This window comes from Anthonomus grandis, chromosome 15, assembly GCF_022605725.1.
Source record: "Anthonomus grandis grandis chromosome 15, icAntGran1.3, whole genome shotgun sequence".
Classification (NCBI taxonomy): Eukaryota; Metazoa; Arthropoda; class Insecta; order Coleoptera; family Curculionidae; genus Anthonomus; species Anthonomus grandis.
The window spans coordinates 17,179,511-17,198,031 of record NC_065560.1 but is presented as its reverse complement, the minus strand read 5'-3'; the positions used below and the strand labels follow the sequence as shown (position 1 = coordinate 17,198,031).

The 18,521-nt window shown below is 30.7% G+C and overlaps 1 protein-coding gene and 1 long non-coding RNA gene across 2 annotated transcripts in view; one reads left to right on the top strand and one right to left on the bottom strand.

Annotated features, from left to right (window-relative positions):
• LOC126745279 (uncharacterized) overlaps positions 1-17,604 on the top strand; it is a 28,373-nt gene extending 10,769 nt beyond the window's left edge. Inside the window, exon 3 of the long non-coding RNA XR_007663500.1 lies at positions 17,309-17,604. This is a non-coding gene — a long non-coding RNA (uncharacterized LOC126745279). The remainder of the gene's footprint in view (positions 1-17,308) is intronic.
• LOC126745278 (uncharacterized) overlaps positions 1-18,521 on the bottom strand; it is a 148,898-nt gene that overhangs the window by 30,471 nt on the left and 99,906 nt on the right. Inside the window, exons 4-14 of the mRNA XM_050453040.1 lie at positions 18,330-18,467; positions 17,812-17,948; positions 17,276-17,490; positions 16,742-16,908; positions 16,381-16,537; positions 16,074-16,317; positions 11,152-11,466; positions 10,792-11,100; positions 10,578-10,711; positions 2,638-2,852; positions 2,420-2,580 (exon numbers count right to left, since the gene is read on the bottom strand). Coding sequence (XP_050308997.1) covers positions 2,420-2,580; positions 2,638-2,852; positions 10,578-10,711; positions 10,792-11,100; positions 11,152-11,466; positions 16,074-16,317; positions 16,381-16,537; positions 16,742-16,908; positions 17,276-17,490; positions 17,812-17,948; positions 18,330-18,467 — 2,192 coding nt within the window. The remainder of the gene's footprint in view (positions 1-2,419; positions 2,581-2,637; positions 2,853-10,577; positions 10,712-10,791; positions 11,101-11,151; positions 11,467-16,073; positions 16,318-16,380; positions 16,538-16,741; positions 16,909-17,275; positions 17,491-17,811; positions 17,949-18,329; positions 18,468-18,521) is intronic.

The window sequence follows — 18,521 nt, the reverse complement described above, 5'->3', positions numbered from 1 at the left end:
TCTCCGGCCCGATAGACTGTCGACGGTCCCGGTTCTACATTGATATATGTAAAACCTATTTCAATCTTTATATTGAAATATATAGATTGCCTCTGAACTTTTGCAAAATATTTTGCGAAATTTTATTCTAGTAATACAGTTACCCTTCATTAAAGACAGACGATGAACAACCTGAAAACGACGACGTAGCAGGCCAGTGATAGAGAACACAAAATGCATGCGCATTATCATATTTCGCCTTCAAGCACCTATTTATTTATACCTATATCAGGGTGGTCTATTTAACTTGAGACATCGCAATATTTCGAAAACTAAACATGTATCCAGAAAATGCTTCATGTGAAGTTTGAATGGTTTCCAGGGGGTCATAAAATAACGTCATTGGTTTGACCTTGAGTAGACGTCTTTAAGATCAAATGAAGATCAACTTCACTTTTTTGCATAGAAACCTCTATTTTTATTAATAATATCTGATTTAGGGAAAAAAAAGTATTTTTCATCCGACACTTTTTTACATGCGACTTCTCCTTTCGAAGATATTAATTCTTGATTCTTTTAGGATTTTTTTCCTTGACAATGACATTTGCTCTTGTAGGTAGTATCTGATGATCTATCAAAAGGAGTGAAAGTATCTTATGATAGAATTTTATTATCAACAAAATCGAAAACTTGAAAATTAAACACACAAAGTTCAAATAAAAGAAATTCAAACAAAAAAAGTAAGAAAATTATTTCAATAAATGTTCAAAGTATTGACCTTCCACTTACTTCTACTTCCACTACACTATACATTTTTCGACTCGCTTTCTAAACGATCGATGAACAGAGTGCAGCAGCTGTGGAGTTATGTGCCCGCAAATCTTCGTGATTCGCAGCTTCATATTTTCGGGAATCATTGGTGGATCGCGATATACGATCCCCTTCAAAAAACCCCATAGAAAAAAAACTAAGGGCCTCAAATCAGGTGACCGTGGCGGCCAGTGGACTGCTTCACCGTGACCTATCCAATGTCCATTGATTCCTCAAAACACACATCTTCCAAAAATACTGGTAGAATCTACAGCAAAAAATTACGGTATTTTGGGCCTGTAAGGACACCATCAATAAAATAAGGTCCTATGACTTTATCATTGATGATGCCACACCAGACATTCACAGACCATGGCCGCTGATGTTCTAACGCTCGAAACCACCTGGGATTTTCAACTGCCCAATAATGCATGTTATAACGATTAACCACACCATAGTTTATAAATGAAGCTTTATCGGTGAATAGGATGCGCAGAAAGAAATTGTTATTTTCATGCAACAGATTTTGGGCCCATCCACAAAATAACACTTGATTTTGGAAATCATTCCCGTTAAGCTCTTGATGCAACGACAAGTGATACGGATGAAATTTGTGGCGTTTCAAAATTCTCAGCACGCTTGATTTGGAGATTCCAGAAGCAGAAGAAATTGATCGTGAGCTGACTCCAGGATTATGGGCAACTGCAGCTAAGACGGCAATTTCATTATTTTGACTGGTAATGCTTCTCTTTCGTGATCGATTTATCGTTCTCACACTTCCATCTTCTATAAAGTGGTTCACTCCACGATAAAATGATGCTCGCGATGGAAGTCGCCGTTGAGGATGTCGCATGGTATACAGTTTAATGGCTCTATTAATATTCCGTTCAGATTCATCATAGATAAGGACCATTTCAACTTTTTCATTTATTGTTAGGCATTCCATAGTCACTCAACAAAATAGTCAAATACTTAATAACTGAACGAATGCTGTGAACCAAAAGAATCTCTCATTTACTTTATTTGTCAGTATTTGTTTACAATCGCCTGAAATACCTGGGATAAATACGTGAGGTCTGTTTACTATAGAAAGTTTTCGCATCATAACAACTTGCATTGATCATTGATCAACAATGCCTTGTCACAACAATATTGAAGTATTGCTGAACCAAAGCTATTCCTGTTTCTAATGTCATTGTCAAAGAAAAAAATCGTAAAAGAATCAAGAATTAATAACTTGAAAAGGAGAGGTCGTGTCAGATGAAAGTAAGTTATTTTTTAAAGCTAAATCAGATACTATTAAAAAAAATAGAGGTTTCTATGCAGTGAAGTTGACCTTCATTTGACCTTAAAGAAGTCCACTCAAGGTCAAACCAATGACGTCATTTTATAGCCCTCCTGGAGACCATTCAAACTTCACATGAAACGTTTACTGGATACATGTTTAGTTTTTGAGATATTGCGATGTCTCATGTTAAATGGACCACCCTCTATATATAATTATCTTAAACTTGATTTTATTGAATTTTTCTATAAACATAGTTTTTATTTACTTTACAACTTATAGCAAGGACGTTACGAAAGACGATTTTGTTTCAAACTTAAATAGAAAATTAGATTGAATCGTCACCTTCGAGGGATAGACGGATATACCATAGATTCCCTAGCGACAGTTTTGACACTACTTTCTCCATCCGAATCATATTCATATAAAGTTGGCAAGCTGCTTCGTCGGCTTCTAGTATCCCAATCGTTTTTTTTTCTAAACTTAATTTTCGCCTGTTTTTCAATCTATAAAATTAAATGCAAAATAAAAAGATTTAAAAAACAAAATAATTTAAGACATACCGGAGTTAATATTCTAATAATGACATCCCATTTTGGTGGCTCGAAGATTGACTCGTACCTTTCATCTTTACGAATTTTCTCAAAATCTTCTTTAACCACTGCCTCTGTGAGCAGCGTCCGCAATGTCGATTCCGTCGTTATAATTTGTCTCCACTTCATTTTGTCGGTTAAGGTTAGTTGCGAGTTAAAAGTCTCTGCACTCTCAATTACGGGACCTAGAATGAAAGCGACAGATGGTATTGTTTAATGTTTAAAGTTACAAATCATAAATATCTGTAAGGGCATTCGTTAAAAATATTATTTAGTAAAAATCTTAACCCTCGGGATTTTCCATTATACCAAAAACTTTCTATAAATGAGATCATAAAATAAAGTCTATCTATAAATAAAATCATGTTGTTTATATTTTTAATGAATCCCTTTTTTTTGTAAAATACGTTTTTAAAATTTGGTGAAGATGTTAGAACGTAGGTAAAAGTGTATGAAAAATACTACTTTTGGTTAAATCATTGGTCTAATAATACTAATAAGTAAGCCCAACCTGCCTCGTTTTAAATATCATAAATAAAAAGAGAGGCGAAATTAATATGGTAGCACAAATCCTCTAAAATTATTAAGATAATTTCTATGGGCTTTGGGTTTCAGGGCACTCAGGCTTTTATATTAATCCTTTTAGTAATAAATATATTATATATTACATATAAATATAATTTTTAAATTATTTTAAATTTATATTAAATTATTTTTTATTTATAGAGAAATTATCTGTAAATCTATCATGTTATTTAAAGAGACCTTACTTCAATTAAAACAAAACCGAACTCAGCTGACATGTCCCACTTACAACATATTAACAATCAGATGTTAGATACTTCGTAAAATTTGCTAACAATAACAAAAAAAAGACGTATGCACTTACACAATATAGATACAAAAATGATTATCTATAACTAGTTTATAGCTTTATATTTTTGACACTTTATATGTTTGATTAATTTTGGCATAAAATTACAGAAATATTTTTCAAATGAATTACTTTATTTTTTTCATTTTGCTTTAAAAATATTTGCATATATAGTATATATATAAAAACAAGTAATATAACAAATATATATATATACAAGTATATATAAAAGCAAGTTTACGCAATAAATTCCTATCCGAAAATCATTAGATTTTGAGATACAGGGTGATAAACTTTTACGAAAAAATCTTATTTTTCACGATAAATTTAACATCCCATAGATATTTTTTTTAAATTCTTATTTTAATTTTTTATTTTACCAATGACGTCCATGCGTGCTAGTAAACTCTTAAAAAAACGGTACGTCACTGTTTTTACTTGAAATAAAATATATTTTATAAATCTTTATTTAATTTGGAGCAAATTTCGGGTTTGATTTCACGGATGTAACGCTTTCGCAAAAAAAAAATCCGTTTGTTCGAAAATTATTTCTCACTAAAATTAAAATTTTTAGTTTTATCCGTTTGATAATATTTAGGGTTTTTATCATAAAGAAAAAAAAATTACTTGCTTTTACTGTGAAATTCGGTACAGAAAGAAACTTTTTGCCATCAATAATGTTAAAATAAGATGTTTTCTTAAAATATTAGCACTAAATCTCAGTGCTAATATTTTAAGAAAATCTCAAAATCTAATCACTTTATTACATAGAATAATCAATAGGATAGAGGATAGGTGTTTTTGGCGCAAATTTTCTTATTTTGATGCCCTCTACAACCCCTCCAAGTTTGTGAATATGAATAATTATGAAACATCCTGTATATAATAGCATAACATTTTTATTATAGTAATATTTTAAGAAAATCTCAATTGCCTTGTTTCTGAACATCTGTTTAAATATATGTAAACAAAACAGTTATACAGGGTATGCGGAAAAAGGAGGCCAATTTGCCGGCCACATATAGGGTGGACCAAAATAATGCGACTTTCATTATGCCATGTAGATTTTTTGGAACGAGAAGTTGAAATCCGTTAATGGATTCGCTATACCTTGCAGAGGGCGCCACCTGCGGTATATTGCATGTGTTAAAAATACCAAAACTTTTTGAACCCCTGTATAATAAAATTCTAATAAAAAAATTTAATTAAATTTCATCCTCGTTCCATAAACAAGGTAAGAACGTAGTCTCTCTACTCATACCTTACACCACGAAATTTAAAGAAAACAATCCTCCGCTCCCCTCGTCTCAAGGGCTCAAACGATGGTCCGGATGCACATCCAACTTATTCTCTGTTTTCGTACCCTACATCGCGTCTATGTAAGTATAGTCACGTATCGTTCTAGTGAGTTCAAATGTCTATCTTCCTCTTTTTTCACAATTAGTTTCTTTTTTATGTGTAACTATAGTTAGGGTAAGTCAAATTAAGGATACAAAAGAAACGTTATCCTAGTGTAGACCCTGATATTGTTGACTATGTCCAGTATAAGATCTTATTAAGTAAAAAATAAATGTATAAAAAATTGCAATTGAGTAGTAAAGGGCTGGTTTCCTTATCTCGATTTCTCACATGGTCTATTTCAAGGATGATACAGGAACAATGGAATGTTGTTTTAACAAGGGATGACAGTGTGGTCTGCATACGGCCAATGTTTCCGATGTGCAACCGGCGTTGCCGTCAATGGCAGGTAGATTTATTTATTTGTTGATTCTTAATTATGATATTGATGACTTTTGTAAAATATTATAACATATTTTACATAGAATTAATATTGTCCTTTTTCTTATTAATTAGTAAAAAAAATGGTTCTCTTAAGTTAAAATAATATGCTTAAGAACGATGAAATTAATATATTGAACATTTGTAAATTATTATGGTATATTTTACATTTGTTGTTTTTTCTAAAATATTATGATAATATTTATGGTTAATGATTTAAGAAATTATTGATGCAGCATGTTTACGTAGACATAAGTTACAATAGATTTTTTTTCTGGGATACGGAGTGAATTAAAATCCAAGCTCTTCAAAACTTTCTTTCCTTCTTTCCTTTATTGCCAATATTTTGGCCTATATTACGCCTTCTTCAATGCCCTTGGCATGCTATGTTTTCAAGATGTTGTGAGTTTTAAGTATTAAAGTGCTTCTAACATACTGGAGAAATCCCATCCTGTGTAGTTCTTTTGTCAATGTAGTCCAGAAATATTTTTCAAAGGTTTAATTGAAAATCTCATAGCTAAATTATGTATACTATTATGGTATACTTTACCAAAACTGTCGTGAATTTTCAAAAATATTATAGCATATTTTACATAGACTAATATTACAGAGTAGTTTTCATTCATTAACTTAATTGCTTAGGAAACTATTGTTTCAAAATATTGGTATATATTTTACAAAGTAGTAATAAGAAAGGCATATAAAAATTTTATAAATGTAAAGTTTTCTAAAATATTATGGCATATTTTAGATCTCCAACCACGGAATGTCCTGTCTAATATCATTCATCAAGATAGCATAAATTTATTTATTTATTATTTTAATTGTTCTCCTACAAATGACGAATGTGATAATAATACTGTAAAATATTACGATATATTTTACATAAGAAAAATGACATACTAAATTTTGTTGTTGGCTGTCTCAAGATATTTTCTAATATTTTAAATCCATAACCACGTAAGATCATTTATAAAAATGGTAGATAATGATAGAAAAGATCTCTTTTAAAAATTTGATAGGATCATAGATTTTATAATCCATTTTTTGCAAAGAACAGAATGCTATAAAATATTATAATCTTTCACATAAGAAAATGAAGAGTGGCATATCGAATTTTGTAATCTATAATGGTATATTGCACGAGATTTTTTGTTGGTTTCCTGAAATATTATGGCATATGTTAGATCCACAGCCATTAAATGCCCTCCCTTACTTAAAAATCATTTATGCAAGTGATTGATAAGGACCTCTTCTTACATTTTCTACGGAATAACTAATATTAAATCGTTCTGTTGCAAATAATGGAATAATTCTGAAAAATATTATAATTCAACCCTCAATGAGAAAGCGACTCAAAGATACTCAAATTTCATGGTATTACAAACCCAGATTGGAGTTGCCCTCTCTGCCCTGTATCAATTAACAATACCTCTGATATCAGAAGGAAAAAGGGGGGAGGGGAACAATCTTCTGTGGAATTATTGAGTAATGTTAGCAGCCTGCTTTTGGACTTTCATCATATACTCCGTAGTACATATAGATATATTAATATTGGATCTCCGCAAAGAATTGAAAGAAACTCTGCAAATGTGTCTGCAGATATATAGATGTTCTGGAATATCCTTGAAAAGTGACAGGAGATATTATAAGATTTCTGGTTTGGTTTTTAATGCATTAACACACATATTATATTCGGCAAAATTCAATTCCCTTTTAGTCACTCCAGCAGAGCTCCTGCCAAATTGTCGGGGCCTTGGAACAAGATCATGGTCGTCGACAGGATGGGCAATGTTCCAAATTCATCCAATAGTTCATTTAGAATTTTTCTTTTTCCCAATATAAAGAGACTCAAGAAATTCCTCATTTCCTTACAAAAAAAACTTGACAAACCTATAACATTACAGCGGCATTGATGAAAAATCATCGGCTGCTCTGGTAATCTAATAATTTGTTTTAATACAAGGTCACTGCATTGCTGATAATGCGCAAAACATTCAAAAACTAATTATTGAGTTAACTCCATCACAGGCTTAAAATAGACATTTCCTTAGATCGGTAAACGACAAACACGCAATAAATGCTTTCGTCAATGGTTTGCGAGACAATAATTTAAAAATAATAAGTAAAGCTAGAAATTACGGTAATTCAAAAGATGCAATATCCGGTTCTAAGGAAATGCAAATTTTTTCAATGTCTCTTTAGGTAATTTATTTTATAACCGTAGCCATAGCCAAAATTATCGTGGTAATAGTAGAGGTATCGTATTATAATAATTCATTTAAAGGCAGACCAAGTCATTTAAGATACAATGGTCGTGGATATAATAATAATTCCTCTGTATTTACTACTTCTCACAATAATAGTACTTTTTACGTAAACAGAAACCAAAGTTAAAGGCGCGATAGTAATTTTTCTCGTAGACCGTCCCGCGGGAATTTAAATAACAGGAATAATAACGGTATGGCCGTGTTTATGTTGCTGACACTGCAGAAATGGCAGAGAATAATAACTCTGACTCGTTTTTTCGTGTCTAATGCAAAAGAAAAAGTTTCGTTCTTAAACAACATAAAAGTTTTAAATAATATTCGTGTGACATGCGGTTCGAAGCAAATGTTATTTTTAAGAGCAAGTTTAAGCTGCATTTTCTTAAATGCATTGATGAATTTTAATAATGTTGAAGAAACAAAAAAAATTAAATAATATAAATCTCCGGCTGCACGTTTTCGCAAGGTTCAGCAAAGATTTCAATTAATATAAGCACCGTATATATTAGTAATGAGTTTAATGTTATAGAAAGTTTTGATAGTAGGATACAGGATATTTTAAGATCAAATTATTTCGAAAATTTTAAATTAAACGTTACTATTCGTTTACTATAAAAACTAAACTATTACCTTAAAGTCATAGCACAAAGTATTCAAAATAATCAAAATTAGGATATAAAAATTAACAAGAAATTAAGCAACTTTGGTTTATATAAAAAAAATATTACTCTTCACGTGACATAAATTTATTTGCTTTGTCTTAAAGTGGGTGCACTGTTGAAGGTCGTAAACGTTCTACCCCTTCTTTTGGAAGGAAATTAACATTTTGTTTGAGAAGTCTTCTCTTATTAATTATTAGAGGGTCTAAGATCAAAAGCAAAAAATTGAAAACATCCTTATTGGATGCTGTTCGACTATTTTGGTAAGAATGGTGTTCTCTTAATTTCTTAAAATCTTTGTTTCGCGCTTCCTGTGTCTTGCGGTGTTACCATCATTGGTATTACCAAATTCTGGTTTTGGCTTGGCCTGGTAAACGATCAAGCCAAGTCGTTCTTTAAATTGAGCTTAAATTTATTTATTTTTTTGTTTCTGCATCAAACTCTTTATCGGCACCTTAGGGCAGTTTATATGCTAACTGAAAAAGATATAAAAAAAACCTTATTCGCCTGTATACAACCAAGATTCCTAATGCCAGATTGTCAGAATTTGTTGGCCCCTTAAAAAGTTGATGAATATTAATAAAATCTTTGTATGTAGCTTTACATATGTAAGACTTTTGTGTTTAACGTTTCCGTTATGACATTGTAAATCTTTCCGTCGATCAAGGAAAATATCATGTCATGTTTTACTTTTGTAGTGTCTCTACACCCACCTTTATTTCACTTAAATTAAGTTGTTTAATCTCATCATCAATCCTTGCATTTCTTTTTACCGAAAGAGCTGTGGATTCCTTTATTTGATTCAGTCCAATGGAGGGGAACAAAACGGGTTATGAATACTGATGAATTATCAGCTTCTATGCCACATATTTTTTTTCATCATAATTTAAAGTGCCAATTACGTTATTTTGAGCCATAATTACACGTTTAGTTGTAAGATTTAGTACAGCTTGTAAGTCAACATATGCAGATGCTTTGATGGCGGTAATTATGTCAGGTTTTGGATAACATTCCTTTTTGCGATCTTTATGTCTTTATATGATAAAAAAAATATTTAGCTTCGATCTTACTATCTCATACTGATGACCTGATAAACCAGCTTCTACTATGAGAGTAAGATCATTTTTTACTGATAAACAGGCAGTTTGCAAAGATTCAGGTTCTACTTATTATTTACACAGATTTGGCTCAATCCTATTATCAACTAGAATTTGAACCATCTAGTATTAAAGGCGCATCTTTCACCACAGATCAAGGTTAATTTTAAATGCAACGGTTACCAATAGGGCTTAAAAATCAGCCCAAGGGCTTTTTCAAGACTCATGACTGTCGCAATGTAAAGGTTAAATGATGCATGTTTTGTATACTTTGATGGTTTTTGGGAATTCGCTATAACAACATAATTAAAATTTAATAAAAGTTCTGCATCGACTGCATTCGGCAAATTTAAAACTTAACCTTAATAAGTGCGAGTTTTTAAAAAAATAAATTTTGTATTTAGGTCACTTAATATCATCTGAGGGTATATTACCTGATCAGGAAAAAACTAAGGCTGTTATCCAATATCCCAATATAAAAAACCGGAAACGAGTTTTAAAGTTTTGTAGCGTTTGCGACTTACTACCGTAAATTTATAAGGGATGTTTCGGACATTGCCCATAAGAATAGAATTAAGAGGTATGGTTAGTAAGTATTTATTTAAGTAAAATATATGTATAATAGTATAATATTAGTGCTGATTAAGAAAATATTGCTACAACTAAGTTTTTTAATTTTTTAGCGAGAAAGATGTGATGGTACGCAATAGGGTAACAAACTATAAAAATACTGTAATTGCTTTCTTGTGGTTAAGGAAAGATTCATATTATATTTTATAACGTGTAGTTTATTGGGTTGAACCAATTGTATAATTATGGCGGTGTAAGCAATAGGACTTTTAAATATTGTTGGCAAGGTATCCAATAATTAGTATTAAGTGAATTAATAAAGGGTGATGTAGAACAACAAGTATAGGTTTGATTTGAGTATGTTGCTCTTTCGAACTTTCAGACTTTAACATGTCATGATAATATATTTAATAAATACAAATATGGCAATTCCATAAAACTTAGTAAGCAAGCATTAAAGTATTAATATTACGAATTTACAGTTTTTAGTACAGATCGCTATGGATATAAAATAAAGACAAGTGGGTTAGGTATAATTAGGCAATAAGTAGTACGAGGCGTAGTTATTATTTTACGTTTTAAATTGTAATTTCAGATACTCTTAACCATAATATTTTTAATTATTAAATTAATAACACGAATACAAATTAAAATAGAACCCTACCTTCTTCCTCTTGCTCTGTTGGTTGCAATACTCTAATTAGTATATTCCAGTTTGGGACACTTGGATTTTCTATGGGTATGTTAAAAGTTGAAAGATAAGTTTGTTCTTGTTCCTCGACTGTTTGGGTTGGTTCTCTACAAAAATACTATAATTAGTTTTCCATATGAATTGTCAAATGGTTTATTATTGCAAAATAATCTTTAATTGAAGATACCTTATACTCCTTTGTAAATTACTAGGAAGTAATGGCCTGTTAGAATGCTGATCGATAGTACTGACTAATTCAGGAGCGTTAAGCGGTAATTTATTATCGTTAATTTGAGGCTGCGGTGCTAAGCCTAGAGAAGCCTTTTCTATTCCGGGGCCAATGGAAAATCCAGAAACTGACGAAATATCTGAGAAATTTTCCCACTCTGGAGGTTCTGCCTGATTTGGATAGTTTTTAATAGCAACGTCCCATTTAGGCACTTCTGGTGGTGGCAATGTAGATTTTTTAGGGCGTGTATGGTATTCTGTAATTAATCTGAAAAACAATTTTATTATGCATAACAAATTTTTATAATCAAAAACCTACCGTTTATGTCTCTCAATATCTTCAATAGTCTTTTTCTCAGTAATAGTCTTTAAAAAGATATCATCAACCACATGTGACGTAACTTCCGGCTTATGAATGATGGCAATAGGTAATTCAAGTTTGGCAGGAATTTCCATTTCAGCCATGTAATTTTGTTTTGGTACAATTGGTGGAGGCGGAGGAGGCGTGGGTGCAATAAACATGTGATGGCAGTCATCGACTCTCTCTCCAACTGATCTAAAATCATTTAGTTCAGCGTTGAGGGATGCTACTGAGCGGGCATCTGCGATATCTTGTTGCTGTTTGCGAAGAATTCTAAAAATAGTGTATATTAAATTTTAGAACTAGCGAAACAAAATGTAAATATCAATATTTTCTTCTAATAGGAACATTGTAAACTTCATCGCTCAAATGGTTATTAATATTAATAATTTATTAAGAAACTTAAAAGCCCGCTGTTAGCAATATTAATATACATAGTATTCGTTACCTGCTATACATAGTGCGCGTTACGTTAAGGAACGGTTCTTCGATTGATGTTAATACAAAATTACGTATGTCCAGCAACGCATTAATTTAAGATTAACTACATTTTTCATAAAATTTGAACAGCAGATCATGCATCAAAGCACAAAAACTGAATATTTTTTGTGTATGGGAGATGTTTTAATTTAATAAATAATTTTCGCAGAGTCCAAATATGGCCTCTAAAAATGACATATCTCTGTTAATAAGAGAGCTATGACGTTTCGGGTGTTCTCATTCGCTTGATCAGGGAACTGAGAACTTAAAACTAAGAAAAAACCTTTGATATTATGCAGATAGTGCTCATAACTAGTAACTAACTTAGTAGCTCATAACAGATAGTACTTAAACTTTGACTGCCAAGAAATCGGCCGTCAAAGTTTTAGTTTTTTTATTTTTCGAGTACCCGACTAAACCAGTGTCTCGATCCGATCACATACATCATAAAAGCCCTGATAATTATATATATACACTAACTAACTATACATATATATCAATTATATTATTCACCATATATATTGTGATGATCTTGCTTATAAAAATTCTATACCTTATTATAAAGACTATGCAATTTATCAAGTAAATTATTTTTGACCTACAATCTACCAACGAAAAGGTCAAGCTCAAATGGAAATGTTTTTTATTTAATTAAAAAAAAAAAAAGAACCATAAAACGAATATAATTTCTCAAGCCCTAGAAAATCATTATTTTTTTAGTCTATTAGATCACCTTGCAATTAAAAAAGGCATTCTAAAAAACTGAAATTACTCAAAAATATAACAAAAAAGAAAAACATATTAACAAATCTAGATGCAATCGAACGAGTATAGTAAAATAATAGTATAGTATAAATAATAGCTTTGCCCGAAATTTTAAACTTTACGGCTTAAAAAATCACACTTAGTAAATCAATTACAAAAATTTTACAGTGAATTTCTTAAAAAAAGTATTTTATTTTATAGTTTATTATACAGTGTGACCCATTTGTTTTCGGGTCACCCTGATAAAAAGTTTATTTTTGGTGCGATTTTGCTCGGGTTTTCTTTTAATGGTCCAGAAAAACTGCATCATTATAACAAAAAAAAATTCTGCCATGCAAATTCCAAGGCCTACTAATGTCAGTTTTTAAGGGCTAAATTTTAAGAAACTATGATAGGCATTTTTTAGCAAAATTGTGCACACCACTGGATTCGGCATCCCCCAAAACGGCCTTATACCACATTTCACCAAAAAATATTAAGTAATAACAATTTTATAACAAAAAATAAAAAGGGAAATTATGCATTTATTTACAATTAAAAATGTGTAGATAGCCATGAAAAAAACAAATTGAACAAAGATAATACAAGCAAATAATAATTCCAAACTAAATACAAATAAAAACAAACAATAAATCAACAAAAATAAATACAAATTAAATAAAAACAATAAACAAAAAAATTAAAAATTAACCGCTACTAAATTTTTGAAATTTCTACTAATCCACCATTGTTTTCTATGCATTTTACATTCCTTTTACCTACATTTAAATTAACTTTACGGACTTGCTCTGGAGTAATTGAGAAAAAAATCGAGTGACGTTAAGTCAAGGGATCTCGGTAGCCACTCAACGAAAGGTTCTTTCGTCCTATCCAACAGTTTTCAAAATGTTGATTTAACCAGTCTCTTACTAAACGAGCATTATGGACAGGATAACCATCTAATTGAAACTTCAAATTAAGGTGATATCTTAAGGGTAAATCTTCTAATGCGTTCGAAAATTCATTCTCAAAAAAATTCAGAAATTCAATTGCATTCAATTGAATTCAAATTACCATTAAAGAAAAAAGGGCCAATAATTTTGTCGCTTAGTATTCCACACCAAACGTAAGTTTTTTGCGAATACTGTCTCCTTGCATTTATTATAAATTCTGGATTCTGCACGGACCAGTGGCGGCAGTTTTGACTGGAGACTACGCAATTTGTGGTAAAAGTGGCTTCATCGCTAAAAAGGATTTCATCTAGAAAGTTTCTGTTAATTAAATATTTTCCCTGAAGCCAATAGCAAAACTCTAATCTTCTTGCCTGGTCACCATCCTCTAAGGTGTGCAAAAATTTTGGCTTAAATGCTTTTATGTTATTTTTTTGCAAACATCTTCTTATACTTTCTCTGGGGATGTTAAGGACCAAACTAGCCCTTCTGACACTACTTCGAGGATTGCCGTTAAAATATTCCAAAATGTAATTTTCATTTCTTCTGAGCCCACGCCGTCCATTATGTCTATTTTTAAGTAGATTTTTCGAAACAGATCCTGTTTCATTGAAAATTTTATTAACACGTTGCACAGTACTTAGACTTACTGGTCTCTCAGGATGCCTAATATTAAATTCTCTGGCAGCTTCTCTCATCGAACGCGTGTTACCACCAACAAGACGAACAATTTCAATTTTTTCTCTTAAATTAAAATTTTCCATGATTACTAATACTATATAAACACGTTCTATTACCACTTTTGACAGTTAGATGTCAAATGTAACAATTCAATATTTCAATAATTTTTAGACACAATATAGTTCAATATTTCTATAATTTTTAGAGACAATTTAGAAGTAAAGCGCATTTCTTTTTTTTTATCATAAAATTGTTATTATTCAATATTTTTTGGTGAAATTTGGTATAAGGCCATTTTGGGGGATGCCGAATCCAGTGGTGTGCACAATTTTTTGCTAAAAAAATGCCTAGCATAGTTTCTTAAAATTTGCCCTTAAAAACTGACATTAGTAGGCCTTGGGATTTGCATGGCAGAATTTTTTTTTGTTACAATGATGCAGTTTTTCTGGAGCTAACATTTAAAAAAAACCCGAGCAAAATCGCACCAAAAATAAACTTTTTATCAAGGTGACCCGAAAACAAATGAGTCACACTGTATACAGTGCTTTAATTTCAAAACGATAAAAGAAAACAACAAAAACGACCGTGCGGACCATTCAATAATTACATCCAGCAGTAGAAAGTAACAATTAATGGTTTAAAGTCTATATGTAGCAATTTAAAAAGGTTTTAAAGTATTTGTAAATCTTTGTAAAGGAAAAGAAAAGACAAAAAAGTGAAAAAGGTATCTCATAAAGAAACCCTGTAACTAATTAATCCTCTAAACTTGGTCTATCTATAAGTCCATTCTCTACGTTCTGTGACATTTTTACACCATTGCAATAGATGGTGCAAATATCACCATCATTCCAGCCTATTGTGGGGTTGGTGTTGGTAGTGTGCTCAGCTAATGCATATCTTTTTATGTTGAAGCGACTTTCCACAGATTAAGCAAGGTATTTTGTATCCAATCTTATCAATTTTTGATTTTTTTAGAGGTGATGTGAGATTGGTAAGTTTTTGGAAGTTAAATGTTTTATCTTGCTTCCTTGCTATTGTGATATGTGTATTATTGAAGATTTTATTTAGCTTATAAGTTAAGTCGTCTATATAGAGGGAATAATAAAATCTAGGTGAGACTGCGTTATTATTTGGGAAACTGCGGTATGTGGTTGACAAAAATTTTTGGTTTATACCTCCACGAGGCTGATTATTAATTGATGTAACTATGTCGTCCAATGAAATCACATTTTTAGTACTATAAAGAAATGTTTTCATTAGCGTTAATTGGTAAGATATGTCAATTATAACTTCTTTTAGTTGCTTTAATGTCAACTTCTAAAATTAGGGCGTAAAAGCAACTTTTATACATACTAAAATACTTTTAACTTACATTATCTGCTAAATGTTTATGTAAAGACATCGGAATTTTCTGATCAGTGGTATTTTTATACATGTATATATTATTCCAAATAAGAACAATTTTCAAAAATTTTGTATTTTTTTATAGAGGCCAGGAACCTGCTGAGATATGGTTTTTTTAAATATTTTCTCTAAACGAAATAAGATATGTAGAAAATTTCATGGACAAAAAAGTACAATTTTTAATTGTTTTACTAAAAAAAAATAATACTCTGTATCTCGAAAACGAAGCGCCTCTGGACATAATAAGTTTATATAAACTTTTTTAATGAAAAAATTAAAGAGTCATCACATACTTTTTAAAACAGAAAAAGGAATTTTTTATTTATGTTTAAAGTAACAATATACCAAGAAAAGGTTTCAGATATTTTTATTTCAAAATGACAAAAAATTCGCATTCTTAATTTTAAATATCGGCTTAGCTTCTGCACAAATACTGGGTACAAGAGTTTGGCCGTCACACTTAGTTAATATAAAACTATAATCATAAATTGTTTTATTAAAGCTTTAACTTAAATCTAAAACTCATTATTAATAACCTTTAAACTTTCAGTGTTCTTAAAATGTTGAATTTCGTACCAGAAATTTAATAAAATTACATTTAAAAAATTTAGGATATGTTACCTGTTAAATGTTGGAGCAGGTTGTATATGCTTTGGTGGGGCATGTAATTCAGGTACGTAAGTAAAGTGAGTTTTTTCTGTTATAGGGGGTGATACTGATCTCACACTCATGTCCTCTAGTTGTTCGGGAATGGTAGATAGATTTCGGTCACTTCTCATACTTTCAGTGTCTGTAAAAGATATACTTGGAGGTGAAGGCGGGGCCCGTTTTACTCTTACTTGGACTTCGAAATTTGGAGAATCGCCTTAAAATGTTAATTAAAAGTTACCGAATATTGATTTAAAAAATAATATTTATAAAAATATACTTTTTACTGCCATTGGTAACCCAGCAACCATATGTTGATTGGCAAATGCGGCATTTTGTATATGCTGCTCTTGGGTATGTCCATATCCTTCCGAACCAAAAAAGCTACCATTATCATGTATATAAGCTCTATTTTCAAAGCTTCCCGCAGAAGAAATCTAAGAATAAAATAACATTTTAAAGAAATGCACAAAACAGTGTGTGAATTGTAGTTGAAATATAACTTATCTGTTTAAAATTTTAATTTTTATTATAATTTTTCCTGACACTGACGCTTCGTGTTTTATTTTAGTATTTTAATTTAAGATATTATAGTTAGGATATTAAGTTTTGTATTATTTATTTCTTAAACATTGTTTTACCGGTAAAGATCTTGTTTCTTCCACCTCAGAATGCGATTCAGATGGATAATCTGAAGGTAAGGTATCACTTATCAGATTGCCTCCTTCACTTCCAGAACTGCTACCTGTGATGCCTACTGGCGCATGAGCACGGGGTATTTTAAGTCCTTCGAACATTGATAAAGTACCTAAAATAAATTAAAGAACCTTAAACTTTTATCTTGATATTTTTATAAAGCATTTTTTATTTATCTTATAACGTATTAGCGTATTCTAACTAAATTAACATTATCATTTAAATAGTCTCGCATTTAACACTATTTTGTCAACAACGAATTCTGTTCTAACATAAAAAAATTGATACAGCCCTTGCTTTAAAATCCGCGCCTACCTCATATTTTCAGATAAAAATAGTAAAAGCTCCTAGTTTCTAATAACATACACGTTTCTATAGTGAATCTGAAAAAATATTCGGAAATGTAGCACATCCAGAAACATGTTCTCTAAAGCTGTAATAATTTATAAAAACTTTGGTTCTGTTTAGTAAATACTTGCCCAATGAACTTTCAGATAATTTGGTAATTTCAGAATCACTACCGATACTAGAGAATGGCCGTACAATAGCAATTGGTCGTCTTCTAAGGCAATAATAGGAACAGCCTAGTCCTAACAGCAACAATGACAAAAATAGGATTCCACAAATTACGAGAAGAATTTGAAATCCTTTAAGTGGAGGCTCAAGAGCAGCTATGGGTACTACGGCTTCCTTACTAAAAAAACAAATATGTTATTAGGCAAGAATTCTTGTATTGTTTAATAAAAGTAGTATATTATAGTATTATATTCAAATTAAAAAGAATAATTATACGATTTACATAAAATCAGCTTCCACACTTTACTGCTTAACTATTCAGTAGCTTAGATAAAGTTTATATTTAATGAAAAAATGTTTTAAGTCCTTAAAGCTAAAGATCATTTTACTCTCATTTACAAAGATTACATATTGTATATTGTCATTTTTTTAACAATTTTTATATAGAGAAATATGTTTAAAAGTTTATTTACAAATTTGTTTCTTATAATATACTCACATTGGTAGAGGTATAGGAGGAACGGGAGCCACTGGAGGCGGATATCTACAAACAATGGTAATAATTTCGTCTCCATCCATTTCCAAAGTGGGATGAAATCTAACCACAATGTTGTTTGTGAATACACGTTGAGGTTCCTAAAAATTAATAAAAAAAATTTCAAACTAATCAAGCACAATTTATTAATTCTCACAAAAAATGTCAAAATTATGTTTCTTATTATCAGCAAAGCAGAAAAAATATATATTTCTAAATTGTTTTATTTTTTTTAATAATTTTAATACTCTATGGGTCTATCAAATTATTATTAATTATTAGATATTGTCTTTGAAAACTTTAAACCAGCTTTTTATTGTTGCCAGTTTAAAATTGTTAAGTTAAAAAAAAAACAAAAAAAAATTAATATTCAAAATATTTTTTTGTGATTTTTATTAAAGTTTCGTTATATTATTTCAATTACGTAGCATTTCTTTAATATACATATTGTTATAATTTTTAATAGAACTTATAAGCCTTGCCTGTTTGGTTCCACAGCCTTTAAGTGGTAATTCTAGTTTATAACTATAGCCACCTTTGCCTGCAATCTGACAGGCTGAGTTTCTGTCAAAGTCAGCGTACGCGATTCCGTGAAATTTATCACTGAATTTTAGTTCTACCTGAAAACAAAACATAAAAATGGTGAAATGATCTTGTTAGCACTAGACGGTATG